We start from the raw sequence: 12,101 nt of genomic DNA on the forward strand, positions 1-12,101 counted from the left end.
ATGGATAAGAATTCCACTGATCTGCATCATTTTTGAGGTAAAGGTTTTTTTACACTGATTCTTAATATTTTGTGCGTGCTGAATTCAGAAATGTAATTAATTTTCTTGAATCAGGTAAGTTTTTATTGGTATTACACTTTTTAAAATATGAAAAGTTTTTTTTAATAGAGTGTATATGCTGATCATGGTTTGAATACTATATATGTGCTGGTTATGGTTTGAAAACAGTCTTGAATTTGAGTTAAATCTAAATTATTTATATAAGATCACACATTAACATCATTTTATGGAAGAAAGGCTGTTTTGTTTTCAAGGACTTTCATGTGTGTTTTGCATCTGGAATGTCTCTCTTAAGCCCTAGTAATAGTCAGCAAGTATGTTCACAACCCAGCAATCCTGGTATCTCTCTGTCACTCTGATGTTTCTATGAAAATTCTCACCCTGCTTTCTGCTGTAGTCTCCATAATCACAGGGGAAGTAATCTACATGTGAGCTGAGAAATTGTATTGTTATAGACATACGAGCACCAAGAACCTGGAAGTATTTCAGTAGTTCCTCAACAGCATTTTTTACTCTGGGCCCTTGCAGTTGCCAAGAAAGTTGTTTCTTATTGACTTCAGTGCTAACCAGGCATTCCTCTCTGTATTTCATACTCTCATCAAATTGTGGATCTTTCATAAGTTACCTGATCTGAGGACCATCGAAAGTTTCTAATTAAGTTTTGACTTGCTGACATGTGGAAATTTCTGTTCTTAGAAAGTAAAAGTCGTATTGTCTTTCTGCATAGCCTTTTTATAAAGGATCTCATCAAACGAATTTAATGTGCAGTGGTGGAAGCAGAATTTTTTGAGGGTCCATGAGAGCTTGCGACTTCACGTTGTGCGAACCTGGTGTCAGGACAGGTCGTGTTTTTCATAGGTGTTGTAGATAGTGCTTCTTATCTGCCCAACTGTCCAGTAGACATAGGAAACATGAATATTTGTTGTAGCCACATTCTAGGCCCAGCAGCATGGCCACATCTTGTAACAAATAGTGTTAATGTGTTCCTGCTTATGGTATGAAACACTTACAAAATCAACACATTAAGCACACAGTGTATTAAGCTCAAAAATATGCCTTTAAGTCTCCAAATATCTTCCAGTTGTGATGCTTGGATTTCAGAGAAGTTAACAAACATTCCATGTTACTGTAGGTTTGACTTGTTTGTACTAATGACCAACTGGAAGAAAAGCAGTTACGTTATGAATGTAGTTCATGAATTTATGAAAAACCACCATTCATTAGAGATATATTTTGTGCCCAAAGCTTCAATTAGATCATCAATGTCATTATAGTAAACCAGAGAACCTGCTTCATCCTTTCTAAAACACTGTCGAAACTTCTTTGTGACTATGGTACCAGTAGAAGGTTATTACAGGAGAATGAAGACATGATCCTAAAAACTGGGCAGACTCTTTGGGTAACCACAAATCTCATATTAAATCATTCAGTTCAGCTTGGGTTATAGGATTTGATTGGCCTCAGTTGGATGGGGTGTGATATGTATCGCAAATGTCCCCAGTATCCTCTTCATGCATTTCATCATCTGGGCCAGAAAAGTCACTCTGGTTATCGAGGTGTGTTGGAATCTGAATTCCTGGTCCATGAGTCACTGGTCGTATGGCAGAAGGCATGTCTAGATATTTTACTCTTTTTTTTTTTCATTTGGTTCCTACATAAAAGTAAAAGGAGATATATTCATAAAATTAATTCAGTAATAATACTTATTTTAATTAATCTAAAAGGCACTAACAAAGAGACACATTAAGTTCATGAGGATCAAATTCATTTGACTTACACAGAAAATTTGCCATGCAGGAATAGCAGTCAGTAACATTTTTGTGACTCGAAATCTTTGCCAAAGCCTTGTTTTAAACATTTGGGCCACAGTTGTCGTTTACGAAGCCTGTCATTTTTCCCTCCCAAATCACAGATACACCAATACTGAGACCCTTCTGTTGCTTTTTGTTCCACCACCAAAGACTTTAAACACATCCAGAATGAGATTTTCACTCTGCAGCAGAGTGTGCACTGATATGAATCTTCCTGGCAGATTAAAACTGTGCCAGACCGAGACTTGAACTCGGGACCTTTGCCTTTCATGGAATTGAAGCTGTTGGGATGGGTCGTGATTCGTGCTTGGGTAGCTCAGTTGGTAGAACACTTACCCGCGAAAGGCAAAGGTCCTGAGTTCGAGTCTCAGTCCGGCACACAATTTTAATCTGCCAGGAAGTTTCATATCAGCGCACACTCCACTGCAGAGTGAAAATCTCATTCTGGAAACATCCCCCAAGCTGTGGCTAAGACATGTCTCCACAATACCCTTTCTTCCAGGGGTGCTAGTTCTGTAATGTTCGCAGAAGAGCTTCTGTGAAGTTTGGAAGGTAGGAGACGATGTACTGGCGGAGTTGAAGCTGTGAGGACGGGTCATGAGTCATGCTTGGGTAGAGCACTTGTCTGCGAAAGGCAAAGGTTCCAAGTTTGAGTCTCAGTTCGGCACACGGTTTTAATCTGCCAGGAAATTTCACTTTCAACACGTTTTGCAGTGTACTTGTGGTTCAGAGGGCATGTCCTATCACCAATGTTGGCTGCAAAATATGTGTGATAGATTTTCCTCACAAAATGAGTAATTTTTACTTTCCTTTGTGCCATGTTGACATTTTCCACAAATGTAGCAAAATCAGTCAGGATGATTCTTTCCCTTTCAATTCATTCGCAACAATTTTGCTTTCTGTCAAAGGGTTCATGTCATACTAGCCTGCAGGTTGCTACAAGTTAGATGCGAGGACAGCCCAAACCCCATCTCTCTTTGCTACAGTAATAAAAGTTTCAAACACCTGAATGGCTTCTATACCTAATAGCAAAGAAAACTGATCAGATTGAGCAAAATTGGTTACATTTTTTGATTCAGCAAGCACTAAACATAAGTCACCTAAAAAACCATGACCTAAGGGAAAAAGTTTTGAAATGCAGACCATTGTTCTACTTACCAAGCAATGGCAGCAGAAAGCGCATAAAAGTTAACAAAATGTGCAAGCTTTTGGAGTTGCTGGCTGTGCCTTCTCTTGGAAGGATTAAAGAGTAAGGAAGAGGGATGATGCAACAGGATTGGTGAGGTGTAGGAATAGTGAGGATGTAGAAAACTCACAGAGAAAGCTGAGTCAGGGGAGACTTCCTGGATGGCATGAGAAGGCATTCTATCCAGAAAGTCTCCCCTGACCTAGGGGTTTTGGGCAACTTTTCCAGAATTGTCCCCATTTTCTAAACCTCACCAGTCCTTTTCATTTATCCCTTGTCCTTCCCCTTCCACCCTTCTGCCAGAACACCACACTGGCTCTGAAATATTGCACATTTTTTAACTTTTATGCAGTTTGTTCTGCAGATGCTTGGTGAGTAGATTTTTTGTCTATTCAGATACAGTGTATTTTCCAAAATTGATTCTTTTCATTGATAATTGGTGAAGTTCAGATTTGCATGTGTAAGATTCAAATATTTGTATTCTATTCTGTAGGTTGAATGACTCCCTTAATTCTTTATGTTCTTTTTTGTGAATGCTCTATTTGTAAGTGTGTACTAATGATTGACAGTCATAAAATTATAAGGAGGCGTAATAACTTACCAGAACTTACTTTTGGGAGATGAAATTCTAAATACTGTTGAAACTGGTAACTCCACGTTGGAATATCAGCAATATACAGAAAATATAGAGTGACACTTATGCTGAAGATGACATTAAGTTGCAGACAATCACAACCAAAAGACACTTCCACATTAGCTTTTGGCCAAAGCCTTCATGAGAAAAGTCCAAGTTGCCGCAGATGGCGGTCGTGTGTTCTTCGGGTGTGCTTGCTTCTGCAACTTAGTGTGTCATGTTTACGGTAGGTAGCAGTCTGTCTTTTTCTTGTCTTGTGAATAAGTAAAGAAACACTAAAAAAACTGTTAATATTGTTTCATGTATAGAGCAGCAAGAAAACACTAAAATTGCAAAATCCAGGTTATTATATACTTGGAAATATTGTGGTTGCTGCACTTGTGGGAATGGGGAGTGATACTGATTTTCAGTGTATACTTTGTCACACATAGGATGGTGACTTTTGTGGCATAAGTTTTAATGTGCTACTTGAGGCTTCATGTAGTGTCTTTATTTTCTCATATTATTTGCATGCTGATATAGTCATCATCTAAGTTTTGTCTGACTTGCAGTGAACTCATTGCAGAGAGAGGGGCCTTTTTTTCTTTCAGAATAAAACTTATTACCTATTGTCATTCTTCATGTGAGGGACAAGGTTTTGTATTTGGTTCTCTATGAAAAATAGTTCATGGTGCAGTCAAAGTATGTGAAGTTGTACGTTACAATCAGGAGTTAAGTCACCATTCTTCACCTGTGCATAGTTTGTCTTTGCAGACTTTGAAATCAGTTCATGACAGTGATTGAAATCTCTGGCTTTGTATGTCTTCTTTGTACATAATGAAGTAATTGTCTGTATAATGGATAATGAAACATCCTGGGTGAAATTCAAATCTGTGGGTGAGTGGAGACAGCTATTTGCCATTTATTGGAGTTTGAGTAGTAGATGGACATGTGAGCCAGAAGTTGAATGTTGTTCAGCTTTTGAAGTTTTATTTTTCTTAAAAACAAACATACTCATTACTTCACTGTTCAGTACTGCTCCTGTGTAATGAGTTATTATCTTTCCTCTTGCCATTGTTTTGCTCCCAGTAAATGTATGCTAAATTAAAAGAAAATACATGCTATAATTGTTCACTTGAAGGTGATCACAGTTCACAAACAAAGTGCCACTGAACAGTGGGTAGTACAACGCTACTTGTCTCTGTTGCTAGCTGAGTAATGCCTATTAATTCCTTCCCTTTCACAGCTTGCAAATGTGACTCCATTTACCATTCATTACTGTGGCTTTTTATTTAGGATCGGACATGAGCAGGATGTTTGATTTTTTTAAAAAACTATGCCCATTAAATTTATTCACAGTATCATAGCACATCACTCCTACTCTCTTACCAGCTATGTGCAACATTGTCGACTCACATTCCATTACTGTTAGACAAGTCTCCCAGATATGGCATACTATTCACAAGAGATGAAAATAACCAAAAAGTTAAAATAAAAAATATCAAAACTCCCATAACTCACCATGTGAGAACACTGAAACCTTACAGCAATCATATCAAAAAGTAATTACTAAGAATTGGGAGAGAGATGTCCTGGAAATCTAACACTGGTGATCTGTCCTCATGCGCACAAAAAAATCAATTTTTACATAGTAAAAATCGTAAACATGTGCTCCAGTATGTGCGTGTGTACATCAACATTAACCAACATTACATTACCCAATGTATCTCTGCTGCTATGTACAGACTTCCTTGAGTTATAAAAACCATTTCATGTTTTTTTTTTTTTTTTTTTTTTTTTTTTTTTTTTTTAATCATTTCCTTGTTTCAGATGTCCCGTGCAAGGTTAAAGGACCAAGAAACAGCCCTGAACAAAATGGAGAAAGAGGAAGCAGTTATTTCTGCCAAAGTAAAAATGAGTAAAGAAGCAGTAAATAAAGAAATAAGCAAGAAAAACAGACTGGAAAAGGCTTTGAAGGAGGTATGACAGCAGAATATCCAAACTTGTAATGTATGCATGCATTTAAAAATACAACATGACATGGAAAAGAAGCAGTATTGTTTCCCATATACAGAAAAATTGAAAGATGTCCAGTTGTTGGTAAAAATATGTAACTGGTCCGGTGTTTGTTACTCAAAAAATGAATGGCCCAGTAGCAGGTTTTCCAAAAATGTCAATTATGATGATTGAAATTAAGTCAAACGTTTCTACTTTCCAGACAGTTGCTAGTTCCAGTTATGTCAGCAGCTAAATGTAGCACAAAATTCACATAACTTTTATTTGCTAGTAAAAAAAAGTCCCTGGCATGTATTTTGCGTGTGTTATGTACATACATCACACACAAACCACAAAAATGCAGGGGGTGAGGTGATTCTATACTTAACTTTTACCGCATAAAAAGTTTTTTCCCTCATTTTACTCAATTTTTTGATGTCCCTTGAAAAGTGTAAAAGTGGGATTTCACTGTGCATTTGTCTTTATTGTTTATATCTAATGTGAAAAATATGAGAATGATTATTAGAAACTGAATATCATGACTTTTTTTATATGTGGTTGGCATATTTGTGTGGTCAAACTGACAGTCATCATCTGCTTGTTTAAAGGGCAAACTGAGAACATACAGAAAAATTGTGGATCAAGTAAACCACAGTTGGGCAAGTATGTCCCAAGGAAGGAAATCAGAGACAGCAAAGACCAACCCTGGTTTTGTGGTACCATTTGTAGAACATTGCAAAAACAAAGACTGCTACACCCTCACTGCAAGAGAATTCCAGGGTTGCTGGTATAGAAAAGTTACACTAGTTCGTGCATTGTGTAGGAAGGCCATGCATTAAGCCTACAATAATTTTTGGTCAGATCTTGAGGAAAGAGTTACTAGAAAATCCTAGTAGGTTATGGTCATATGTAAAGCCATTGAACTGATTGAAACCTTGCATTCAATCTTTTGTGGTGCACTTGGTGACAAAACTGAAGACAACAGACCGAAAGCAGAAGTGTTAAATTCCACATTTAAAAATGTGTTCATTCAAGAAGATACTACAGTACCAATGTTTGACCACACACAGAGTTGCAAATGAATGAAATTGATATTAGCACTCACAATATTGAAAAAGTAACTAAAACTAGTTAAAGCAAACAAGGTGCCCTGCACTGGTGGAATTCCAGTTAGATTTTACATTTAATACATCACTGAACTGGTTCCTATCGTATCTCATATTTATTGAGACTTGGTTGTGCAGCTGACTGGAAAAGAGCACAGGACATTTCTGTCTATTAAAAGGGTAATAGATTGGATGCACAGAATTATAAGCCGGTTTCACTCAATAGTCATCTATTGCAGGATCCAAGAACATATTGTAAGTTCAAAAATTATACTGTTTGTAGAGTAAAACAAGCTTGTCTCAGAGAATGAGCTCAGATTCAGAAAAAGAAAAAAAATCCTCCTGTGGCACATGGCTTCTTTTATTCGTACCTGAAATCTTACAAACAGATGCATGTCAACAGGCCAGTCGTGTTTTCCTCGATTTCTCTAAGGCATTTGATACTTTATCACATTGCTGACTTCTAATGAAGATATGAACATACAAAGTATCATTGCAAATATGAGATTGACCGGAGGCATACACAGATGGAAAAAAAAATCGCAACCCCCAAGGAGGATTGCTGGTAGGCATGTCTCTACAGCTGAAAGATGTCCTTTCAAATTTCACACCAATCACATTAGAGTGGACCTAATAGTGTCATTATTAGTCTGCAAATCAGGTTTGATTTAAATACACTCTTTAACAGTCGTGAGCATTAGTTACATTTGTGATTGGACATAGTGAGCTGATGTTGGTCAAGGATGCGTGTAAGGCCCAAAGACGCAAATATCAAAACCTCAAGTTTGAAAAAGGTTGGGATACGAAAAACTGGATGTTCCTTCCATAATAATGCAGAAATATGCGGCAGGAATGTAGCCACAGTACATGATTACTGGCAGCAGCAATCGCTCAAATGTAATGTCACAAGGAGACAGGGCTCCAGACGGCCACAAGGCACAAGCGAGAGGAAAAACCATCATGTTTGGCGAATGGCTCTGGCAATAGCCTTACAGTGACACAACGAACTCTTACAAAGCAGTTACTTCAAGGACACCTCTGAGCCACTGACCCCAGACCAGTGCCATGTGCAACTTCAGTGGTGTTAAGCAAGAGCTCATTGCGAGGCAATATGAAGTTCTGTTGTATTTCCTGAAGACAGCTGGTTCTCCCTTGGTGACAGTGGTGGCCTTGTGTTGATTATAGTGTGTTTAAAATTAGTTGCGACTTGTGACGTTTGGCTGACTGGACAGGAACGTGACGCCGTGCCCAGGTAACACCAATGGCGAGCCGGCTTTCCCTACCACGCTGCCAGCAGATCAGCTGGTAACACGCCCCCGTTGCTAGACCATGAATAAACAACGCAAATTAGATGCATCACTGTTCATCAGCTCTCGTTATAACACCGTATTTTTTGGCACTGAAGTGTTCTGTAGTTGTCAAGTATTGTGAACAGGTGTTTTTTGTTAGTGTTGCATTGATCACAACAGCGCAGTACATTTGAATAAGAGACTTTCAATAAGTGTCATCAGAGAACACATCCATTGGCTGGGAAGATAACGTTCTGCTGCAAAACATTGCTTGGAATTCAGCAGTAGTATTGGACAAAACGCATTACCAGTCTGTTGTGATGTATAAAGCTCCAACAATGCAGGGAAGGAAAGCGGATATTTTGCGAGTACAAAGAAATGTTGCATGAGATAAAGGTGAATTTAGCATTTATAAGGCGAAGGTAGTGGAACTTGTAGTGCTGTACAAGCCAACACTTGTAAAGGGAATAGTTTAATCAGACTTCCTCCGCGTCATGCTCACTTAAATCAGACAGAGTATATAGGCCTAGATGATAAGTAATGTGGCAAAAAACAAGAAGAGGTTTTTGCTCAGTGAACTTGAAATGTTGACCAAAGAACCTACTGAAAATGTTGCTGACAGGACTGGTCATGATTTATCAGCTATACCAAGAAGGCAGTTCAGGAGGCATTGATTCACGAAAAACTGTTACAAGTTTTGACGAATACATAACTTCTCTTGTTGCCATGTTAAAATCTTCTGCTTTTGTCAGAACACAGCAGAGTTCAGGAATATTCATCTCACTATCATTCTAATGCAGTTGAAATTGTGACAGAACCCTGAAATAGTGCCTTATTAAACTAACAACTGAGTGCCAGTCAGGTCAATAGTTTATGTAACAGTCCATTCTTAGTTTAAAAATAAACTTGTAATTTCTTCACTTATATTGTCACAAAATTGACAGCAATTCTTGTTTCACCAGCTAAGGATGGCTCTCAATAATTACATTATTTCATTGAAAAAAAAATCTGTAATCGTTTGAATATCACGGTTGATCTGGAAGTTTCGCATAATAATCGTATGACAAAACACTCTTATCTTTGTGCAGTCACTTACAAAATCTTGTTTGTATGTCTCAAGCCGTTTATGAGATTTGTGAAAATTTAATTCTAGTTTTTTCATTGATGCTCGAGTCCCTCACGGAGTGCTTTAAATACATTAACTTTTCTCGAAATTGGGAGCAGATGGCTATATCCTTAAAAGTTTAAAGAATAATTCAATATACCACCTACATTTAATATGCAGCAACATGTAACGTAACATGCACAAAACTCAAATTCATAATGATACCTATTTTTCACTGCACCTAAGAATTTCTTGCAGTAGTTTACCTACTATCAAAATATCACAGTAACTATCACTATTAACGAAATGATAGCTGGCTCTTCATAAAGCTGACAAATTAAACTATAAGATGTGTGAGAATTAGAGTTTATTACCGAATAGCTTCCTTTAAAATGTTTGAGGCAGATCGCAGATCGGCCGGTTTGTGCGGCTTTCTATTAACGCACTATCAAGTGAGCCTGACAGGTTCTGCGCCTACATAGGCCCAGCTGTATACTGTGGTCACCAGCTGACGCATCCAGCATAAGCTGTCAACTACGCTTCCCTCCACTCACTCCGTACTGAACTGTCAAAAGTCGCAACTTATTTTAAACACACTATGTGGCCAGTTGAGGGTCTGCAACCAACGTGTCTGCATGCTACACACACTGTACCTACAGCTATAGTTAGGGTCTGGGGTGTGATTGCATATGACAGTAAGAGCACTCCTGTGATTATCCCATGCACCCTGAGTGCAAAATTGCATGTCAGTCTGGTGATTCGAACTGGTGTGCTGTCATTCATGACCGACATTCCAGGGGCTGCTTTCCAGCAGGATAACACTTGCCCCTTACTGCTGTTACAACCCAACATACTCTACAGTGTGTCACCATGTTGCCTTGGCTTGCTTGATCACCAGATCTCTCTACAGTCGAACACATATGGGACATCGCCAGTGTCACCCACAAACAGCATTAACCATTCCTGTATTGGCTGACCAAATGCAACAGGCATTGGAACTTCATCCCACAAATCAACATTCAGCACCCATACAACACAATGCATGCACGTTTGCATGCTTCCACTCAATATTCTGCCAGTTACACCAGTTATTAATGTACCAGTGTTTTACATTTTCAATGACTTACCTTGCACTTGCATAAATCCATAATCTTACAATGGAAGTAAGTTAACTCAGTGTTACACTAGATTGCCAATATTCCACAGAAGCGAAAGTAATATCAGGTGTGTACTATGGAAGCATGAAAGGAGCTCTAATATTTTCAATCAATCTAGTTTTGTAAAAGAAAGTAAAATCATTGAACAATTGAAAGGATTTGCGGAAAGCTTCAGACAAAATTTTTACTGAGTGTATTGAATGGCAGCATTTTTAAAATGTGGATGAAAGTGAGATAATGCCCAAAACAAAACAAAGTGAAAAGGGTGCATTATCTGGTTCTAAGATGAACGGTGAACACCTTGCGCACGTAGCATCATATAAGGATTTAGGGGTCATACTAACAAGGGAACCTCCCCATCGCACCCCCCTCAGATTTAGTTATAAGTTGGCACAGTGGATAGGCCTTGAAAAACTGAACACAGATCAATTGAGAAAACAGGAAGAAGTTGTGTGGAACTGTGAAAAAATAAGCAAAATATACAAACTGAGTAGTTCATGGGAAGATAGGCGACATCAAGGACTCTAAGAACACAGGAGCGCCGTGGTCTCGTGGTAACGTGAGCAGCTGCGGAACGAGAGGTCCTTGGTTCAAATCCTCCATCGAGTGAAAAGTTTAATTTTTTTATTTTCAGTTTATGTGACAAACTATTGTGTTTTCATCACTTTTTTGGGAGTGATTATCACATCCACAAGAAAACCTAAATCGGGCAAGGTAGAAGAATCTTTTTAATCATTCGCCAAGTGTACAAGTTAGGTGGGTCGACAACATATTCCTGTCATGTGACGCACATGCCGTTACCAGTGTCGTATAGTATATATCAGATGTGTTTTCCTGTGGAGGAATCGGTTGACCTATGACCTTGCGATCAAATGTTTTCGGTTCCCATTGGAGAGGCACGTCCTTTCGTCTACTAGTCGCACGGTTTTGCGATGCGGTCGCAAGACACAGACACTACACTTATTACAGTGAACAGAGACGTCAATGAACGAACGGACAGATAATAACGATGTAAAAATAAAGAAAATAAAATTCTCACTGGAGGGAAGACTTGAACCAAGGACCTTTCGTTCTGCAGCTGCTCACGCTACCGCGAGACCACGGCGCTCCTGAGCTCATATTGTCCATGATGTTGCCTATGTGGCCCATGGACTACTCAGTTTGTATATTTTGCTTATTTTTTCACAGTTCCACGCAACTTCTTCCTGTTTTCTCAATTGATCTGTGTTCAGTTTATCAAGGCCTATCCCCTGTGCCAACTTATAACTAAAGCTGAGGGGGATGCGATGGGGAGGTTCCCTTGTAAGAAGCAATATTAAATCTGATGGTCACATTAAAATCAGTATTGGGGAAGATGAATGGAAGACTTTTCTTAGAGTTCTGGGAAAAATATGGTGCATCTGTAAAGGAAGTTATATACAAGATGCCTCTGTGGCCATTTCTGTAATAGTGTTTCAGTGTTTGGAGGCCTTATCAAGTAGGTGTCTCAAAAGACAATGTGTGAATTCAGACACATGCTGCAAGAATCATAAATGGTTGATGTGGCGCCAATGAAATACTGACAGAAATGCTCAGAGAACTTACACAGGAATCCTGGGAAGAAAGACAATTTAGTTCTGGCGAAATCATGTTGGGTAAATTTCAGAACTTTTACTTGAAGATGACTGTGTGACCATTGTGCTGCCACCAACAGGGATCATGGAAAAAGATAAGAGAGAATAGGGTTTGTTCAGTGGCATTTAGACAATTCCTTTTCCTTGCTCAATAAGTGAATGGAAT

General features: G+C 38.6%; 1 protein-coding gene across 1 annotated transcript in view; it reads left to right on the forward strand.

The window, feature by feature from the left end:
* LOC126262477 (structural maintenance of chromosomes protein 2) overlaps window positions 1-12,101 on the forward strand; it is a 160,931-nt gene that overhangs the window by 71,955 nt on the left and 76,875 nt on the right. Inside the window, exon 7 of the mRNA XM_049959141.1 lies at window positions 5,501-5,650. Coding sequence (XP_049815098.1) covers window positions 5,501-5,650 — 150 coding nt within the window. The remainder of the gene's footprint in view (window positions 1-5,500; window positions 5,651-12,101) is intronic.

Source organism: Schistocerca nitens, chromosome 6, assembly GCF_023898315.1.
Source record: "Schistocerca nitens isolate TAMUIC-IGC-003100 chromosome 6, iqSchNite1.1, whole genome shotgun sequence".
Classification (NCBI taxonomy): domain Eukaryota; kingdom Metazoa; phylum Arthropoda; class Insecta; order Orthoptera; family Acrididae; genus Schistocerca; species Schistocerca nitens.